At 40.7% G+C, this 21,068-nt stretch overlaps 1 protein-coding gene across 1 annotated transcript; it reads right to left on the bottom strand.

Annotated features, from left to right (window-relative positions):
* Positions 1-342: 342 nt before the first annotated feature.
* Positions 343-19,121, bottom strand: LOC101395691 (olfactory receptor 1D2). Its single transcript, XM_014789810.2, has 2 exons — positions 18,178-19,121; positions 343-463 (listed from the first exon to the last, which is right to left on the bottom strand). Exons 1-2 carry the CDS (start codon positions 19,119-19,121, stop codon positions 343-345), a joined length of 1,065 nt encoding a protein of 354 aa, XP_014645296.2.
* Positions 19,122-21,068: the final 1,947 nt, after the last annotated feature.

Below are 21,068 nucleotides of genomic sequence, written 5' to 3'. Positions count from 1 at the left end.
GCCGCAGGAAGGACAGCAAAGATCACGAGGCCTCTTCCCTATCTCTCGCTTCTGCTTTTCTCTGTGGTTCTCTGTATTTCTTTTCTTTCTATTGCATTGTTGGTCTTTTCCTTATGGATTTGTGAAGGCTTTTGTTTAGCTTTATTCTCTCCCTGAAGACCAGCTGAGCTGGTCTCAGCACCCAGTTTTGCTTCACTGCCTAGACTGTGAAGTGGACCTGGGTCCTTTAAATGTTTCCTTTGCCAGCTGGCACGATGAGAAGCTTTGTCGGTAGAGGGTGCAAGAGAGCCACTGCAAGAGGAAAAGGGTTTTGCTTCAGGTTGCTTGGCAAACTCTTCAGGCTCACTTGGCAAACTCTTGGAGCACGAGCGCATGCGTGGTCTTCAGGTCCGGCTCCTGCAGCGCGGGCAGCTCTTCCAGCACCAGATTCCCACAGTGCCACAGCTTCCGCAGTGCCCAGCTCCTGCAGGGCATGACAGCCAGCACCCAGGGGCCAGTGCTTCTCCTGGCAAAAACCTCTTCTTGCACCCTGTTGGTTTGTAACCTCGGGAGTTTCCTGGGTGAAATCTGAAACTGGCCCCAGAACATGGAGGGCAAGGAGAGACCAAAGAAAGAGGCAGGCCACTCCAGATTGGTAGGTGGCAGGTTTAATAAGCAAAGGAACTTAAGAGGCTTGTCTTGGGTGGCCGCAAGACAAGTGGATCTCTGCATCTGTCCGCCAGAATCTTAAAAGTTTATACAGAAGCCTTAACTGGGTTCAGTCATGTATATGGTCCAGGTGGTCTCAACAACACATTCCTATCTCAAGGCTGTGTCCTTGAGGCAGCTTCTAGTGTGGGGAAGGCAGGTGGAAGGCACATTCCAAGGACAGAGGAGATGAGGAGCCTCTGATTGCCTCGGTCCAGCTTGAGGGTCAACTAGTGGTCCCGTCCTCTCAATGACCTCCTCCAACACCTGCCCTCACCCAGTGTCCAAGTGGTTTTATAGCATTGTGCCTCCAGTGAGACACCTCTCCGAGAATGGAGGGTGGATTTCCAGGAAGTTCCGCTGGTGTGGAACCACAGTGACTTCTTTTCTTTTTCCAACCAGTGACCCGAGGCCAACAAGTTCTGGATCTTAAACCTGGGAGGATCCTCTTCCTCGGGCACTGTATCTCAGCCCTAGGGGTGTTGGCTGCTCTTTATTTCTGCTATTCTTGTATTCTTTAGAGTTCTCTTCACTTCTTAGTAGCCAAACGCTCATTACTCTAATCCCCTGTTATAGTTAAGTAAACATTAAACCTTCCCTGTTCAGGTTACTATGAGGATTCTCTCTCCTGATTGGACCCAGACTGATGGAGCAGCTGTCTCAGCTTCTCTGGTAAAAAGCCTTTCCAGAACACACAAGCCCACATCTCTCGAATTGTATATATTTAAGGTATGCAAGTTGATGTTTTAATATATGTATATGTTGTGAAGTGATCACCACAATCAAGCTAATTAACGTACCCATCACCTCAGAGACTTACCATTTTCTCCTCCTCCTCCTCCTTTTTGGTGAGAATACTTAAGATTCACTCTCTTAGAAAATTTCAAATATACAATATAGGATTGTTAACCATCTCACTATGCTGTACATTAGATCTCTAGAACTTATTCATCTTGCATAACTGAAACTTTGTACCCTTTGACCAATATCACCCCATTAAACCTCTCCCCACCCCTTTGCAATCACCATTCTATCTCTGCTTCTATGAGTCTGACTATTTTAGATTTCACATGTAAGTGAGATCATGCAGTATTTGTCTTTCTGTGTCTGGCTTACTTCCTTTAGCATAATGTCTTTCAGGTTCATCCATGTTGCTGCAAATGGCAGGATTTCCTACCTTTTTAAGGCTTAATAATATTCCATTGTATATACACCACATTCTCTTTATCCATTCATCTGTCAATGGACATTTAGGTTGTTTCCAAATCTTGGCTATTGTCAATAATGCTGCAATGAACATGGGAGTACAGATACCTTTTTGAGATTCTGATTTCAGTTCCTTTGGATATATACCCAGAAGTGGGATTGCTGGATCATATGGTAGTTCTATTTTTAATTTTTTGAGGAAGTTCCATACTGTTTTCCATAATGGCTGCATCAATTTACATTCCTAACAACCGTGAATGAAATTGGACCCTTATTTCAAACCATATAAAAAAATCAACTCAAAATGGATTAGACTTAAATATAAGACCTAAAATCTTAAAACTCCTAGAAGAAAACATAGGGAAAAGCCTCTTGTTATTGGCCTTGGCAATGATTTTTTGGATATGACACCAAAAGCACAGACAACAAAAGTAAAAATAAACAAATGGGATTACATCAAACTAAAAAGCTTCTGCATAGCAAAGGAAACAATCAACAGAGTGAACAGGGAACCTATGGAATGGGAGACAATATTTGCAAATCACATATCTGATATGGGGGTTAATATCGGAAATATATAAGGAACTCATACAACTCAGTAGCAAAAAACAAATAAGCCGATTAAAAATAGGCAAGGGCCTGAATAGGCATTTCTCAGAAGAGTAGTTACAAATGGCCAACAGACATACGAAAAGGTGCTCAACATCACTAAACATCAGGGAAACGCAAATCAAAACTATCACCTTGCATCTGTTAGGGTGGCTATTATCAAAAAGACAAAAGATAACAAGTGTTGGCAAGAATGTGGAGAAAAGGGAACCCCTCCTACTGACTTTTAATACTACTACTTTACCCCATTATTTGAATGGTTGCATAGTATTCCATTTTATGGATGTACGAGTGGTTATTTAACCAGTCTTTTGCAACTGCAAGCTGTGCTACAAAGAATATTCTTCTACATATGTCTTTGTGTATACAGGCAAGTATATCTACAGGGTAAATGCCTAGAAGTGGTATTATTGTGACAAGAGAAATGTGCATTTTGAATTTTGATAAGTTTTGCCAAGCTGTCCTTCAGCTTGTAAATTTATCCCTCTGCAAGAATGTATGAAAGTACCTCATTTCCCTTACCCTCAATAAACTTTCACATTCTTGCCTATCTGATAGGTGAAATATAGTATTCCATTGTGGTTTTAATTTACATTTTTTCAAAACTCACGAGTGTGACAGAACATCTTCCCTATGTTTAACAGGTATTTGCGTTTCTTTTTCTGTGAATTGTTAATGCCCTTTGCCATTTTCTGTTCGGTTGTTGTCAGTCTTTTTCTTGCTGGTTTGATTTTTAAATATTAAGGAAATTAGTCCTTCGTCATTCACATTGGAAATATTCCTTCAGTTTGTTGTTGTCTTTTGGATCTTTTTATGACTATTTTATGCTGTGTAAAGTTTTTTTTTTTTTTTAAATGTAGTGAAATTTATCAGCTGTATCAGCTAGGACTATATTCAGCTACAGGAAATAAAAAGCCAACTAACAACGTCTTGAACAGATGGAAGAATATTTGTTTCACGCAACATGCAGGGAAAATTTTGTGCTTCAATGGAAAATTGCATTGTCTAGAGCACACCTTTCTGGGTTATCTGCTTCTAATTCTATGGGAGTTATTTTACAACTGTGTAAGTTTTAGATAATTGATAGCAAAGCAAAATAATTCTAGTCTATAGACATGCAAACGAATTATGTCCAGTAGAGGGACAACTCTCCCCCACTGTCTCTCACCCCTATGGAAAAATCAGTCTGCCTTTGTTTATACATTCATTTCAATATTCGTGATCTAAAATTGTGTCTGTTCTTTGGATTGTAACACCTTGGCAGTTTCCTCACTGATGCGTTAAATAAAATCTTTAACACATGTTCATGTTTATACTGTATGAGAACCATGATTTTACCTTATTTTGAAAATTATCTTTTAACAAATATGAAGTCTGGAGATAGGCAGTTCAGGGGCTCAGTGGTGCCATCAAGGGAATCAGGCTTTCTCAATTTTTCTGCTTCACTATCCTTAGCATGACTTCTTCATCACCCTGTTGGTCACCACATGGTTGCTAGATGGCTGCTGCACCTCCAGTCCTCACATCTCCATTCCAGATTGAAAAGGGTAAAGAATAAAGAGGTTGTGCTTGTATCAGGGAAGAAAAGCTGTCCCAGAAATCACTGTTTCTGCTTATATCTCATTGATCAGAATTGTGTCACATGGCTACCCCTGAGTACAAAGGAATCTGGAAAGAAGAATATAATTTCTGGGCACATGGTTCACTCCCTTCCACCATCAAAATCAGGGTTTATTAGTAAGGAAGAAGAGGAGAACGGATATTAGGGAGGTAACTAGCAGCACCTGCCAAATCAATCTTTTTTTTAATGGTTTCATAATTTAGTGGTTAATTTATAAAGCCTCCCCTTAATCTAAGATTGCAAAATTTTCTTTTTTTCTCCATATGCTCTTCTTAAACTTTTATGATTTTATTTTTTAAAACAAATTAAATCTTTGTTTTATCTGGAATTTGATATAAAGGGTAAGGTGAGGTTATGATTCATCTGTTTTTCTCCAGATTTCTAGCCAGTTTCCCAAGCACTATTTATTGAATATCCCAGTGTTTCCTCATTGATTAGAAATGTCACCTTTGTCATTTATCATATTTCCATACATAGGTCCATAACTGCAGTCTCTTGCCTTATTTTGTGCTAGTCCCAATTATTTAACGTACGGTAATTTGATAATATTTTTTAATGTGTGGCAAGGCTGGACTCTCCTCCCTTCATTTCTCTGATTTTCTTCAATTTTTTTCCTAGTTATTCTTTAGCTCATTATTTAAATTTAAATAAATTAATCATAGTTAAAGAATTTAGACACTACAAGTAGGTTTTAAATGAAAACTAGTCACCTGACATCACTCTTTTCCGCTCCTGGTTTTGCTACCCAGAGGCCGTCACTTTTACCTCCTTAAGCATTTTCCCTTCCTGGTTGTTAGAGACATATTGTTTGATAATATGCTTATACTGCTATTCATTGATTGACCAATTTTGGTCATATTTTTTATCTTCCTCTTAGGACAGATATGGAATTAGTTCTCTCAACCCTCCTCCCCTCCTCATCTTCCCAATATAACAGTATTTTCAGTTATGTGAGCCATCAAAGTGTACTAGTTATTATAATGATATACATTGTGCTCACTATAAAGTTGAGTAGAATTTCATTTCCTTTCTTGTACAGCTTATGTTTTCCCCAGGGAGAAGAGTTACCTCAATTGTAACTTACGTTCTCATTTGCATAGTCTCATTTCTTTCCTGAAGTTCTATTGACTGAACTTTTTTCCTGGCCCAGAGCCCTCTGTCTTTTTGTTCCCATTTGTCCTGGTTGCTCTCTAGGCTTACCTGTACAACCATTATCCTGGGACTTCTGTTTTGCTGCTCTCCTGCGTTAATTCTGTGGTTTTCTGGATCCCATGAGCTCCTTGTTCTTGATTTACTTCCTGATTTTGCTGGGGCTGAGCCCCCTGTAGCTTCTTAAGAAAGAATGGGAGACAAACTTTTTGAGTCTTTTCATAACCAAAAATGTCTCAATTCTGCCTGTACACTAGATTACTAGTTTGGCTGGAAATTCTGAGTTGAAAATATTTATTTCCACAGAATTTTGAAGGCATTGCTCCACTGTCTTCTAACAACCAGAATAACCATTCTGATTCTTGAGCTTTTATAGTTGATTATATTTCTTTTCTGGAAGCATTTATGATCTGCACATACAGTTAATATGAAAATTCTTGATGATATGTCTTGGTGTGAGTTTTAAAATAAATTGTTTTCATTGTTTTGGACACTCTGTGAACTTTTCAACTTTGATATCTGTGACCACAACATTAGGGAAATTTTAGGTTATTTCCTTGATTTTATCGCAAGTTTATAATTCTATATAAATTTAAGATAAACTTTTCTAGTTCCCAAAGCCTTTTTGGAATTTTTATTAGGATCACATTAAAGTTATAATTTAATTTGGGAAGATTTGACATCTTTACTATATTGAGCCTCCTATCCACGAACAGGGCATATCTTTCGATTATTTCAAGTTTTTTTTTATGTACCCCAGTGCCCTATGGAAGAAAATGAATATTCTCGTTAAATTTATTCCTAGTTATTTTTCCTTTTTTGCCGCTATTATATATGGGATCTTTTAATTCCTATTATATTTTCTACCAGATTCTTTGTATATGGAAATGTTATTAGTTTTTATATATTTATTTTGTACCCAGCCAAACTACATTATCCTCTTATTGTTTCTACTAGTTTTCAATTGACTCTCTTTATGTTTCCAAGTATACAATCATATCATCTCTAAATAACAAAATTTTTGCCTTCCCTCTTTTAGTGAACGAGATCTCCTTTCATCCACATCTTTTAAATCTTTGATGCTAGCATATAGGAAAGCTATAGTCTTCTTTCTTTTTATTTCTTTCTCTCTTTCTTTTTGTATACCCACACATGACACATTCTACACACAAATATATCTTTGTTCCAGATGCTTTACTGAATTCTATAGTTTTTAGCGAATTTTTCTGGATTTTCAAGTACAAATCATTTCACCCGAAATAATGATATTTTGTCTTTTTTTTTACTTTCCAATTTTCACCAGCCCCTCTAAGGTCTCCTAGCTTGGTCAGGCTCTCCAAAATATTAAGTGAAATCCGTGCGAGTAGGGGTATTTGCATCTGTCTTGACTTTAACAGGAATGCTTCTAGTGTTTCACACATTGTGAGATTCACTGTGGTTTTCTGAGTCTTTATTAAGGTTTCTTTGAATCCCTAGTTTATTGGGAATTTCATTTTTTTTTTGTGAGGAAGATCAGCCCTGAGCTGACATCCATGCTAATCCTCCTCCTTTTTTTTTTTTTTTTTTGCTGAGGAAGACGGGCTCTGAGCTAACATCTATTGCCAATCCTCCTCCTTTTTTTCCCCAAAGCCCCAGTAGATAGTTATATGTCATAGTTGCACGTCCTTCTAGTTGCTGTATGTGGGAGCGGCCTCAGCATGGCCAGACAATCGGTGTGTCAGTGCGCGCCGGGGATCCGAACCCCGGGCCACCAGTAGCAGAGGGCGCGCACTTAACCCTTAAGCCACGGGGCTGACCCTCATTTTTGTTTTTAAACTCAGTAATTGATGTTAAATTTTATCAAATCCTTTGCTCGCCTAACGATCCGATTGAGCATTGTCATTGTGCATTGTCTTTCTGTGTAAACCTGGACTTCATCTGCTAGTATTTCAGTTAGAATCCTGGCATCAAATGCCTGCCCATGTGAGAGCCCGGGCAGTGCCGGAGCGGGCGCCTGGGGGTCCCGGGACAGAATCACTTATTTTTAAGGAAGGGTAGGAGGGCCCCGGACTGTTTTGCTCCCCGGTGGGCGGGGAAGGTCGTAGGCTCATCCTTTCTTCTGAACTTTGGGAACTTGAGGAAGGTGAGAACAGCCGGATTTTAATTCTGTTTCTAATAACGAAGCTTTAGAGCTCTGACAGGCCTCCACTAGATGGCGCGCGCAACCCACGGAACCAGCGAGCGACGCTCAGCGGCGGTCGGGGAAGGGTAATTACAGCACCGACCTCTCAGGGCTTTTCGTTAGCTGGTTCTGCGGGAGTCCCGCCTTTTCGGCCTCCCCATTGGCTGTCGGCCCAGGACTAGTGTGCGTCTTTGGTCTGCCCCTCCAGGGAGCGGGAAATCGGTGTTGGACAGACTGAGAGGCCCGGCTTTACGAGGACCGATCACCAAGGCCTTCCATTGGTCGATCAAACAGGAGGCCCACCTCTCAGGCTTCCCATTGGCTGCTGCCCCGCGCCCGCCGCTCTCACTTTGGGGGTCGGGGAGCGTTGTACGTAGTTGTGGACCTGGCTCCTATCCCTCATTACGGCTGTCTGTCTTAGACCCCAGCAAACGGGGCTGGACGAGCTTCAGGAGGCAGCTGGTCCTGGGGTGGAGTTGGGGGCTCAGCCGTGCGGTCCCCAGCGGGAAACGGCAGGAGCGGGGGGAGCCGAGACTGGCCCTGGGCTAGAGGTCTGGGTGCTCTGCCGGGCCGAGCGGGGGGCTGGGGTCCTGAGTGGGGAGGGAGAAGACCCCTGTGGGCAGCACCTCCCCTTCTCCCGGGGCTGGGCGGGCGGGAGCCCACAGCTCTTAGCTGCCCAGTGTTGGCGGCCTAGCCCCACGTAAAATCAGACACATTAAAATGCACCTCCTCCCCACAGTAAACGGAACTGGTGGGGAGGTGACTCTGGAAGACTTGAGTGGCTGTTGACAAGTTGATGTTAGATTTTATAGACCTTGAAATAAATATTTAGTAATTTTAAGCTGACAGTTATACTATTTTGGAAGCAATAATACAATTTTTTTTTTAAGTCTCAAGCATTTTATTAATCCTTGGAAATTGTAGGCCCAAGGCATGGGTGCCTACTATAGTGCCTAGTGGGTAAAACTATAGGGCTCCCCCGCCCCCCTCCAACGCACACACGCTCCGGGTTTTCAGAAGTTTCTGAGAACCGGGCAGTGGTTGCTCACACACGGGGAGAGGTTGATGCAGCCTCCCTGCAGAGGCCCAGAGCTGGGTCCTGTTGAATACACATATATAGATAAAAGGTTGAAGGGACACGCATTGGAATGGGAACTGTGGGGGGATCCTTGCTAAACAGTGAAATCGAAAACAGAAAATGCCCTGTAAGCCAGCCTGGGACAGGTACCGGGTACTGAGGCAGTCAGTGGGCTTGGGTGGTGAGGCAAGGTGCTAGTTGCAGTGGTCACTGCCAGGTTGGCAGTCTGGCAAAAGTCCCTTCGGCAGCATTGCTCACTATGCCTCTGAGTCACGGTTCTGTCACTCTGAACTGTGAACCACAAAGATAACACAGAGCCTTATTGCTATGTCTAGGTAACTGTAAGTAGTTTATTCCATAATCTCATATGTAAACATAGACTTACTGTTGGGGCAGAAAAATCTATGGAGGAGAAGGAAGAATATCTGAAAGGATGCATATAAAAACTGTTAACAGTGGATTACTCTTGGTATATCAAAGCGGATATGGGGGGGTGGAGGGAGCAGACATTTTTTATTTTAATTTGACTATATTTTTAAAGTAATACATATATATGGAAAAAATATTAGCTGCACAAATGAGTAATTAGTGAAACGTAGGTCTCTCTCCTACTCTGATGTCTCTGTTCCCATATCCAGGGAGAAGTTCTAGGTTTCTTGAGTATCCTTCCCAACAGTTTATGCAAATAGGCATTTATGTATACAGACTCCTTTTAATTTTATGCACATTTACATTGTTTGCTTTTGGAAGCAAACCAATTAAAAAGCTGATTAAAAACAAGTCAATGGGGACTTAATACATGATATTATGAGTTAGGATGGAATTATGCTTTTTATTTTCCAATCAAATGGCATCTTAGGTACTTGGCCTAGGGTGCTCAGAATATGCATTTCTAGTCGTTCTCTTGAGAGCTGAGGTCTGAAATCTATTTGTGTGTGTGTGTGTGTGTGATTCTTAGGCCAAAAGGATGGTTTTGGCCCAGAGGTAAGTGGGTAGCATGCCTGATGGCGGAGGGATTGCAGTCTGGGGAGTGTGGCCAATAGTCTTGGAATGAAAGAAAAAGGCCTGTGCTCCATTTAAAATTACAAGTTGTTTTATTCCACTGGATCTGCTGCATGAAAGGGTTCATGTCCGTTCATTTTTCAGCTGCTGTTAAACCAAAACTAGGTTGTGCTACTGTGTCAGCCATCTCATTGTTCTGAATTTCACCTTGGGTGGTTGTGTGAATGTGTAGACTCCAATTTGATAAGGTTTCTGAAGATTTACGTGACCAGGAAGTAGCAGTCCACATCTTGTGTCAGTTGACTGGGGTCTTGGTCCTCTCACACATCGATTCATTTGATAAATATCTACTATGTTCGAGGCAGTGCCCTAGATTCTGGGGAAACTGGTGAACAAAAGCAGACGGATGCCTTTAATCTGCTGAACGCAGGCTGGTAAGGAGCGAGGGTAGATGCTGAGAGGTTCTGCTTTTGAATATTTGATACCTGACTTACCTTCCAAAAGTACACAGTCTTGGCTTGGCTCCCTGCGAGTTTAACCTTCTAAATTCTTCTCTGATCCAGCCACTCCTGTATACTTCTGTTAATCCCTTGTACAGGTCCTTCCTCTCACTGGGGACAATTTGGTAGTCTCCTAATGGGTCTCTGTGTTCACTTTTCACCCCCAGTTTCATATCCATTATTCAGACTGTCACTTAACACAAAACTGGGCATGTCATTCCCATGCTTGAAACTTTTCATGGGCTCTTCATTGCCCATGGGATAAAATCTGAGCTCTCTAAGTAGCTATAGTGGACCCTTGATGACATTGACTTAACGTGTCTGTGAAAAAATGGAGATACACTGCCCAGATCCCCCTTCAAGGACAGACTTGCTGTCCAGCTGTGGGGAGTGCAGCAGTCAGCAGAGAGCCTCCAGCTGTCAGTTCCTTGAGGATTTGCCTCAGCTGCACAGAGAATCCTTGCCTGAGGACACACATCTTTCCCGGGGTAGTCCACACCTGGTATAAAGACTGTCCATTATGGGCTGATGTGGGACTACTCTGATGGTCACTATTCACCTCAGATCTCCCTGCTGGGTTGGCCAATGCTTTGTTGCACTTGCTTGCAATTTGACTTCCTCCTCAGCCCAATCAAGCTTCTTCCCTTGTTCTTTCACAGGTGTTGATCCCTAATAAACACCTTGTACTCCAAACTCGATCTCAGCGCCTGGAGATCCCAACCTGTGACATTGCCTTGATAGCTTCATCACCTGCCACTCTAATTATTCCAAACTGCCTATAACTCTCTGCACATGCCCTGCTGTTTAAAGGTCCTGTGCGTTTATTTATGCCATTCCCTTTGCCTCAATTTTCCTTCTTACTTTCTTTTTATGGAAGTAACTCCTTTTTCCTGTCCTCCCAGACCCATCTCAGGGGATATCTCCTCCCTGGCCCCTGCTCCTTGGCTTGGTTTGCTTCTCTGTGCTCTCCCACCTCCCTGTGTTTACAGAATACTGCTGTACTTGATGGGTGCATTATGAAGTGTGTTTTTCACTCAGAAGTGGTGGACTCAAGAGCAAGAAGGGACCCAGGACCACCTGACATGGTAATTAATTGTGGTTCTGCAGTGGGAGCAGCAACAGCACAATCCCTTGGGTCAGGTAGCAGTGAAGGGGTTATTTGCCTGCAGGTGGGAGGGAGAGAGTATGGAAGGTTGATTTGGAGCCAGAGAAGGGCCCCGAGTAGCTAGTGAAATCTGGGGAAAACAGGAAACACTCATGCCCAGGAGACCAGCTGCTGAGGTCCCTCATCCTGGCTAAAATTCTTATCCAGACTCAGCTGTTACTGAGAACAGTGCAGAATGCGAGCCTCCATTTTAACTTACCCCCTCATCCGAGCAGGTGACACACAAAGAGACAAAGGACAGTTACAAAGGGAATCTCAGCTACAAACCTGAGTACGTACATCAGGAATCACCAGCCATTTCAAAAGCACAAGATTCATAGAAGTGTGATGATGAGCAACAGACAAACAAAAAGCATCCGGGGAAACAGACCTAACTGAACACAAGAACAGCGCTTTTAAATAAGTATAATATTATCTTCAGAGAAATACACAGGATGGCACATCCACGAAATAAGGACAGTGGTTCTGTAAAAGAACAGATTAGAGATCTTGCAAACGGAAAATATAATTGTTAAAATAAAAAAATTGTCCAAGTGTCAGAATGGACCCTGCTGAAGAGTGAAGTAGTGAGGTGAGAGGTCAAACTGATGGCTCTTCCTAAGACATGACACATCGGGATGAAGAGAGATGAAATACGAAAGGTTTGAGGGCAGGTGGTTCACTTCTGGCTACGACTCTGGGTCAGAGGGCGGAAACTTTCCAGGCTTTATTCGTGAATGAGACAGAGCTTTCTCAGCTCTTTTATTTTTCGTGTACAGGAAGTCCAGTTCTAGATTCTGTGGGAGTCCTGTGACTTCAGCTCCTGGCTCTATGGGAGTTAAAATTCCATTCCCTAAAGTTTCCAGTAGTCCCAGAGAGCAGCGATTCAACTCCTTACTGCTAAGGGTTCTTTTTCCCTTCTGGCATCTGGTGATTTTTCCTCCTAGGCTTTCAAGCTTGGCTATTTTATTTTATTTTTTTGTGAGGAAGATCAGCCCTGAGCTAACATCCATGCCAATCCTCCTCTTTTTGCTGAGGAAGACTGGCCCTCGGCTAACATCTGTGCCCATCTTCCTCTATTTTATAGGGCACGCTGCCACAGCATGGCCTAACAAGCGGTGCATCGGTGCGCGCCCGGGATCCAAACCTGGGCTACCAGCAGCGGAGCGCGCGCACTTAACCGCTACGCCATGGGGCTGGCCCCCAAGCTTGGCTATTTTTTTTAGCTTAAAATATATTATCCGGCCGGCTCCATGGCTTAGCGTTTAAGTGCGCACGCTCCGCTACTGGCGGCCTGGGTTCGCATCCGGGCGCGCACCAATGCACCGCTTCTCCAGCCATGCTGAGGCCACGTCCCACACACGGCAACTAGAACGATGTGCAACTATGACATACAACTATCTACTGGGGCTTTGGGGGAAAAAAAGGAGGAGGTTTGGCAATAGATGTTAGCTCAGAGCCAGTCTTCCTCAGCAAAAAGAGGAGGATTAGCACGGATGTTAGCTCAGGGCTGATCTCCCTCACTAAAAAAAAAAAAAAAAAAGTATATTATCCAGGGGCTGCGCGGTGGCGCAGCGGTTAAGTGCGCATTCCACTTCAGCAGCGCGGGGTTCACGGGTTGGGATCCTGTCGCGGACCAACGCACTGCTTGTCAGGCCATGCTGTGGCGGTGTCCCATATAAAGTAGAGGAAGATGGGCACGGATGTTAGCCCAGGGCCAATCTTCCTCAGCAAAACAGGGCAGGATTGGCAATAGATGTTAGCTCAGGGCTAATCTTCCTCACACACACACAAAAAAGTATATTATCCAGATTTTGTATGTGTTTGGAGGGGAAAGAAGTGTGTTTCCCACATCTGATCAAAGCCAATGGCAAATAAAGGTTTCAGATCATTTAAAGATTAAACAAATTAATTGTGGATAATTTCAAACATACAATAAAATATGGGAAATAATTTTAGATACAGATGTACTCCCTAAAAAAATTAAATGATATTTGTTACCTTATTGTGTCCCTTCTCTCTCAAAAAAACATTTAAAATGTTATAAATACCACTAAAGCATTATTCCAATTCATTTTCCCCATTCTGTCCTCTTTCTCAAAGGAAGCATTTTCCTGAATTTGATGTGAATAGTTTTCAAGTATGTTTGTATTTTAGGAGAACCGTTCTCAAACTTTTGGTCTTAGGATACATTTATATTCTTAAACATTTTGAGGACCCCAAAGATCTTTTGTTTTTGTGGGTTATATCTATCAATATTACTGTATTATAGAAGGACATTTAAAAATATTTGTTTATTACTTTATTTAAAGGACAATAAGGTGCCCATTTCATGTTATCAAAAGTAGGATTTTTAATGAAAAGTAATATATTTTTCAAAACAAAAATTTAGTGAGAAGAATGGCATTATTTTACCTCTTTTTCAAAGCCTTTTAATATCTGGCTTAGTAGAAGATAGCTGGATATTCATATGTGCTTCTGCATTTATTCTGTAGTGATATGTTATTTTGGTTGAAGTAGATGAAGAAAATCCAGCCTTATAAAAATACGTGCAGGTTTCCCCCAATATCCAAAAGTAGAGCATTCCTATGAAACCTTTCTTAAGCAGAAGCAGCATAAAGCGAAGAAGCAATTACCATTAATTTATCTGGGAAAAGTTTTTGAGTGTTCTCAGACCCCCAAAATAACCTGCCAAAATAAATCGAGATAAAGCATAGATGCTCACTGACAGTTCAAAGCTATGGTGGCTCAATGCTGAGTATAGTTCCCAGGGAAGGAGCTTGGTGGCGTCACTCTCAGGGCTTCCAGGGTGCGCTGCCTCTATAATGGCTTGCTGCAAAACAAACACTGTAGGCTATTTTTGCTTTTTGTCTTTTTTTGGTAAAAGCGAAAATCCTCTTTGGATTTCCTTTGTTTAGCAAAAACAAGTACTAGTGTAGGTCTTTCATAAACGCAAAGTGGCATAAAGCAAACTTTTGGATAGCAGGGGAAACCTGTAATTGGAAAAGGGAGGAGTATTTTAATAGCTTTTTCAGTTAATTGAGGATGTTCTTTGATACTACATCAAAACTTGACAAATCGTAGTTTCTTAAAGGTCAGCGGCAATGTGGAATTTGATACCATAGCAGTGAACTTTTTATCGCCTATGACATTAAAATCCATTGGCTTATCTTGCCATTTTGAATTGATCTTTTACCCATATGTGATTTGTTATATAATGCACTGATTATTTGGAAAATATCAGCTCACTGAGTTAAATGAGTCATGCGTATCTTCCAAATGGCAAATTTTCCAAAATTCCATATTTGCATGGGAGCTCAAACATTGTTACTGGAAAGAACACTGTCAGTTGTTTTCCTTACGGGGATAGGCTCACTTCATTTGTTTTTGAGACAATATCTGCCAAATACTCAAGTCTGAATAACCATTGTTTATCAGTCAATTGTTCTTTCAAATAAAAATGGCGCTCCATGCAGTGGCTAGTTCAGCTCAGACTCAATCCTACAGGGACTTCCTCTCAAGATGACCACTGAACTCAGGATGCAGAAGAGCTGCATGTGAGCTTCCCACTTCACTCAGAATAGTAAAAAAAATATATGTCAAGACCTGAGATTTAGTAAAATAATGTTACTGCTTTGTATCAGAGATATTCTTTTGTTTAGAATTTTATCTAACGCTTTCTCTGCATCTATTGAGATGATAATTTTTTTCTTTTAACCTGTCAATATAGCGAATAACATTTATGGATTTAAAAAATGTCAAATTATCTTTACATACCTGTGATAAATCCAAACTAGTCATTTATCATTATTATTATTTTAAAAATACACTGTTGTATTCAATTTGCTAATATTTTGTTTAGAACTCCTTTATCTATATTTATAAGGGAAATTAACCCCTGCAGTTTTTCTTTCTTGTGCTTTTTTCTGCCTTTGGTATTAGGTGATGCTGTCCTGATCTCATAGAATGAGCTGGGAAGTTTCACTTTCTTTCCATTTTCTGGAAGGATTTGTAAAAAATATTGGATCATCCAGAACTTGCTAAAACTTGCCTGACAAACTGTTGGGATCTGATATTTTCTTGGTGGAGATATCTTTAACCATTTTTTCAGTTCTTCTAATGGTTATAGTACTTTCTATTTTTCCATTTTTTTTTTCTGAGTCAGCTCTGGCAAGTCACATTTTTCCAGAGATTCATTTGATTTGTCCAAATGCTCAAAATTGTTGGCATATAGATGTCAATAATACTCTTTTAACCAATCTAATCTCAATTTTATCTTTAGTTTTATCTCTCTTTTTTTCCATTGTAGTGTTTGTTTTTCCCTTTTTCCCTTGGCTAATCTCCCAGAAGTTTGTCCACTTCATTATTTTTTTAAAGAACCATACTTTTCTGATTCCATTATATTGTTTTATTGATTTCTACTCCCAATTTCTTTTTTGTTAAATTTTTTATTTATTGCAGTAACATTGGTTTATAACATTGTATAAATTTCAGGTGTACATCATTATACTTCTATTTCTGCATAGATTACATCATGTTCACCACCCAAATACTAATTACAACCCATCACCACACACATGTGCCGAATTATCCCTTTCGCCCTCCTCCCTCCCCTCTTCCCCTCTGGTAACCAGCGTTATTCACAATAGCCAAGACTTGGAAGCAACCTAAGTGCCCCTCAAGGGACGAATGGATAAAGAACATGTGGTATATATCTACTCCCAATTTCTTTATCTTCTTCCTTCTATGTCCCCTGTGCTCATTCCATTGTTTATTTGTTCCAGAATCCTAAGAGGACATGTAGTTCAAAAACATGAAGCTCTCCTTCTTCCTGATATAGATGTTTAAGAATGTAATTTCCCCTCAAAGCACCATGTTTGCTGTGTCCTACAAGTTTTGACATGCAATGTCTTTATTACCATTCCGTGCTAGATATTTTCAAGTTTCCATTTTGATTTCCTTTCTAACCTTGAGTTAGCTAGCAGTGTGTCTCCCAATGTCCAGAAATTTGGGACTCTCTGTTTACCTTTCTGTCCTTAACATCCAAACCAATTGGGTTGTGATCAGAGGCTGTGCTTGGCCTATTTATTCCTTGAAATTTATTGAGGCTCTTTTTTTGTGTGTGGCCCAGTACATGATTGATTACTGCAAATGTTCCGTGTGTGACCATGAAAGCATTCTCTTTCTAATCATTGCATGTCAACTCTGCATGAGTCCAGATCATGCACATCAACCATGCTATTCAGATTCTCCACATTTTCACCATTCCTCTGTCTATCGGGGCCACTAATAATAAAGAGTGGCCTGCCAAAATTTCCTTTCATGATGGTGATCGTATAAATTTCTCTCTGTGATTATATCAGATTTACTTCATATATTTTGAGAGGATTTTTTTAGGAGCATACATACTTAAAATTACTTTATCTTAGTAACTTAAGAAGGGGCAAAGCAGATACAAGATTTTTGGGGACTGAAGTTATACACTTTAGGGTCCTGTATAGGAAAAATAATACAAATCATAAATTAAAAATTAGATAGGGGCCTTGGATAGGGTCCCTGCAAGAGAGGGATGAAGGAGTTTAAAGAGCTTAAACTTTATTTGCTTCACGGAGTGTCATGATATATTTCCAATTTGCCTTGGGTAGTGACAATCTCCCTCCATAATAATGCTTTTTGCTTTGAAGTCTCTTTTATCTGATGTTAATATAGCTATATTCAGCTTTCTTTTGATCAGTGTTTTCCAAATATGCCTGTTTTTATTCTGTTACTTTCAAGTTTTATGTTCTCTTACATTTTTGATATGTCTCTTTTAAATACATATACCTGTATATGATTTTTAAATCAATCTGTTAAACATTGCCTTTTAACTGATGAGTTTGGTCCATTTACATTTTCTGTAATTCTGTCTACTTTTCTTGGTAGACTGTGACTCCTTATCATGATTGGAATCCAGTTTGAGGCCTGTAATGGACATTCAGCAATTATCAATTGAGTGAATTAATGAATGACTGAATGAACATAAAATCAACTCAACTCTACCTGTCTAGTCTAGGTTAAATGTCTCTGCTGATTCATCTGTAAAGGATTGCTCCTTCTTTCAAATCACCACAAACCAGTGACTAACCTTCTCATTAGCTACTATTCACTTTCTATTCATTGCATTTTCACAAAGCAGGTTGAACCTAGTAGAGCTTGGATCTTACAATTACCTCCCCTGCCCACCCTCCCCCGTCTATGGCATCCCCCTCTACTGCTGTTCACGAGTGCGTGTTGATATGTTTGAGAGTTTTATTTAGAGGGAATGATGGAGTTGTTGCATGAAGCAGAGATGGGAGGTGACGAGCCATGGAAGTACACGACAAGATGGACTTCCCAAGGAAGAGGTCTGACTTATTTCAAAGAAAAGGAATGCAGGAAAAAGGCAAGAGAGGCACTATTGCTTTGGAGCCCAAGGGATAAGAATAAACCCAGAGCAAAAGAGAGTAATCTTCTTGCCATTTCTGCCTGGACTGCAGGGGCTGTGTCCAGAAGGACTGTGGGTCAGTATTGAAGCAGGGGTCTCCACCTGGGAGTACCTCAGGTAGGGGGTGGCTGCACTCAGGACACCTGCAGTGGGGTTAACACAAGATGTCTCTATAAATGTCCTACAGGCAGCAGACTCCTTAGAGAAGGCCAGAGCTCAGGAACATGAGTGGATGTGTGTTAGAGAGCATGAATGACCTCCCTAGGCTATAACTGGATATATCTGGATAAGGCTGGGACTGTGGTCCTGTGGTCAGGCGAGTGGAAGGATTTGATTCTGAAAACTTCTAGTATTAGTGTTAATGAGACCTTATTTATTGCTAAGGCTGGCAAGGTCTGGGGGACATTGGGTTACACATATATTTCTTTTCTTTACCACAAATCAGTAAACTCATTCTGATCTGTGTCTTAATCACTCCTATGTCACCCCTAGGATAATGCCTTGCACATGGTAGAGGAAATTCCCAGTCTCCACTTTAATGCCCTTTCCAAAATTACCCTCGCGTTGACCTTTGGAAGGCTTTCCCTAGGAGAAGTCTTCTCAGTGCCCTGTGCATGTCTTTGTTCCTCAGGCTGTAGATGAAAGGGTTCATCATGGGGGTCACCACAGCATACATCACTGTGGCTACTGAGTCCTTCATGGAGTAGGTTTGGAGGGGCTGCAGGTATACCATACCAAGTGTCCCATAGAAAAGGGAGACCACTGCCAAATGGGAGGCACAGGTGGAGAAGGCTTTGTATTTGCTAGAAGCTGAGGGTATTTGGAGGATGGCTCTGACAATCCAGACATAGGACATGATCATTATCCCTAACGGGGTGAAGAAGATGAAGGATCCCGTGGCAGTCAGCACTGTGTGGTTGACTTGGGTGTTGGAACATGCGAGCCTCAGCAGGACATACATCTCACAGAAGATGTAGTGAATCTTTCTGGACCCACAGAAGGTCACCTTGGTCATAAGGAGGGTGTGGATGAGGCCATAGAGGATAGAAAACACCCAACACAAGGTGAGCAGCAAAATACAGAGCCCAGGGCTCATGGCCGTGGTGTAGTGGAGGGGGCGGCAGATGGCCACATAGCGGTCATATGCCATCGTGGCCAGGATGAGGTTGTCCAGGGCCACCAAGGAGACCAGGAAGTAGAGCTGTGTCAGACACCCTGCATAGGAGATGGCTTTGTTCTGGGACTGAATGTTCACCAGCATCTTGGGGATTGTGTTGGTGACAAAGAAGAGGTCGGTGAAGGAGAGGTTGGCCAGGAAGAAGTACATGGGAGTGTGCAGGCATAGGTCAGAACTTATGGCCAGGATGATGAGCACATTTCCCACCACTGTGACCAGATACATGGACAGGAACATCCAAAACAGGACCTGCTGCTGCTCAGGACTCTCTGAGAGCCCCAGGAGCAGGAACTCGGAGACTCCACTCTGGTTGCCTCCAAGCATTTCCCCAACCACCTGCAATATTGACACCAACAAACATTTATTAAGTGTAAGGAAAATCAGGTAAGCAAAATCAACTATTTTCTCAGCATTAAAATATCTTAGATTAAATTTTATAATTTTAAAAATATAAGCAACAACGTAACAACAGAAAAAGGCATAATATGGAAAATCTTTATGCAACCCAATCATTCCTGCAACTTGTAATCTGGCATACTCTTAGTATAGAAATAATGTCAATATCTTATTTTAAATCCTGTCTTCTTATAACACTCTTGAAGTGCTTAAAGATTAGTATGTTATATTTTGATACTGCATAGATTTTAAAATGGTATTTAAAACAGGTGTAGGCATTATAGTAGATAGATGTTGTACAATTGGACAAAGGGAGGAAAAGTAAAAATACTGGAAGGGAAAAAAATTATCATTATTTGCTGATAGAATGGTCTATCTGGGAGATCTAAGAGAACTGAAATGCCATTAGAAATAAAAAGGAATTTCAATAAAGTGGCCAATCACACAATGAATAGACCCAAAACTGATGGTGCTCTCATAAGTCACATAGTGCAGTGATTAAGATGCTGCTGTCAGAGCACTGGAATTCAAGTCTGAGTGCTGCCATATTCTAGCTGTGAAACTCAAGGCAAGTTTCCTGAGCTCTTTAAGATCCCATTTCTTTATCTGAAAAATCGGTGAAGTGTGGATAAAATTAAATAGTAAACTTAGTTTAGTATTAAACTAATAGTAACAAGATCTTGCGTGCGGTGAGTACTCAACAAATATTGCCTATTATTATTATATGTAAAAAATAATCAGGAATAATAATGTTAAAATATAATGTGAAACAATCCCACCCACATTATCAACAAACAAATATATGCATATATGTTAACAAGAATCAGGCAGGACCTTCAAATTCCCCAGAGAGGCATAAAGTAAAAATTTAATGAATGGATAGACATACCATGTTTCCCAATAGAAAGCAGAGATATTGCAAAGGTGCAAATTCTATTAACCTATTCAAAGTCAAAGTTCTAACAGAGTTTTTAAGAAACAAAAGCTAATCTAAATTTCATCTAAAAATAAGGTAGGAAAATGTTGAAAAAGAGAATAACAAGGAGGCACTTCCTCTGCCAAATATTGAGGACTCTAAAACAGTGTGGTGCTGGTGCTGGAATGAACAGATCAATGGAACTGCGAGATTCAGTGGATTATTATGCTAACAGCAGGTAAAGGTTGTGTTATGCAATGAATGGCTTGGGATGACTGTCTAATTCTCTTGGGGAAAAGTTAGATCAACGTTTTGTATCTTATCACATTTCAAATTTATTAAAGATTAAAATAACTTATTGTGGTGTATACTTTAAATATCTTACAATTTTACATGTCAATTTTACCTCAATAAAGCTGAAATACAAAAGTAAATAGATAAAATAACTTACTGTGTCTTTTCCTTTTGAAAACTTAATATATATGTAATAAAAATTTTAAAAATCCCCAAAAAGGAGATATAGGTAAATTATATCAAATTCTACCATGTAGAGATAGATAACCACTGCTCACATTTTGGTGTCTTTTTAGTTGAGACTAGAAAGACAAAAAAGCCAATCTTGTCAAGCTCTGGTCAAGGAGCATTGCAGAAAGACAGCTGTATATGCAAAGGCCCTGAAGTGGGAAAGATCTTGTGTTTAAGGAACTAAATGTGGGCCAGTGTGGCTGGAGTGAAGGGGATGTCAGTGAGATATGAGGTTGCACAGCAAGCAGTGACCAGATCATGCAAACCTTGTGAAGATTTTTAAATTTTTATTCTATGTGCAGTAAAGAGTTTTAAGCAGCATGGCCAATGTAAACAGATTTAAGCAGAAGTGGATGTATATGTTTAGCAACTATCTTTCTCTTTGTATTTTACCAACAGTATTTCAAAAAACAGGTATGGCTGTTGCATTTTTA

This window comes from Ceratotherium simum, chromosome 16, assembly GCF_057802395.1.
Source record: "Ceratotherium simum simum isolate JZ-2026a chromosome 16, ASM5780239v1, whole genome shotgun sequence".
NCBI classification, from domain to species: Eukaryota; Metazoa; Chordata; class Mammalia; order Perissodactyla; family Rhinocerotidae; genus Ceratotherium; species Ceratotherium simum.
The sequence above is the reverse complement of the archived record's forward strand: the minus strand, read 5'-3'. Positions and strand labels throughout refer to the sequence as shown.

Bases quoted from the DNA above. Each gene is read 5' to 3' on its own strand.
- LOC101395691 (XM_014789810.2), bottom strand. From the start codon at position 19,121: ATGCTTGGAGGCAACCAGAGTGGAGTCTCCGAGTTCCTGCTCCTGGGG. The intron at 464-18,177 runs GTAATTTTGGAA...CATGCCCTGCAG, and splicing joins TTCCAAAGGTCAACGCGAGG to GAGCTGGGCACTGCGGAAGC.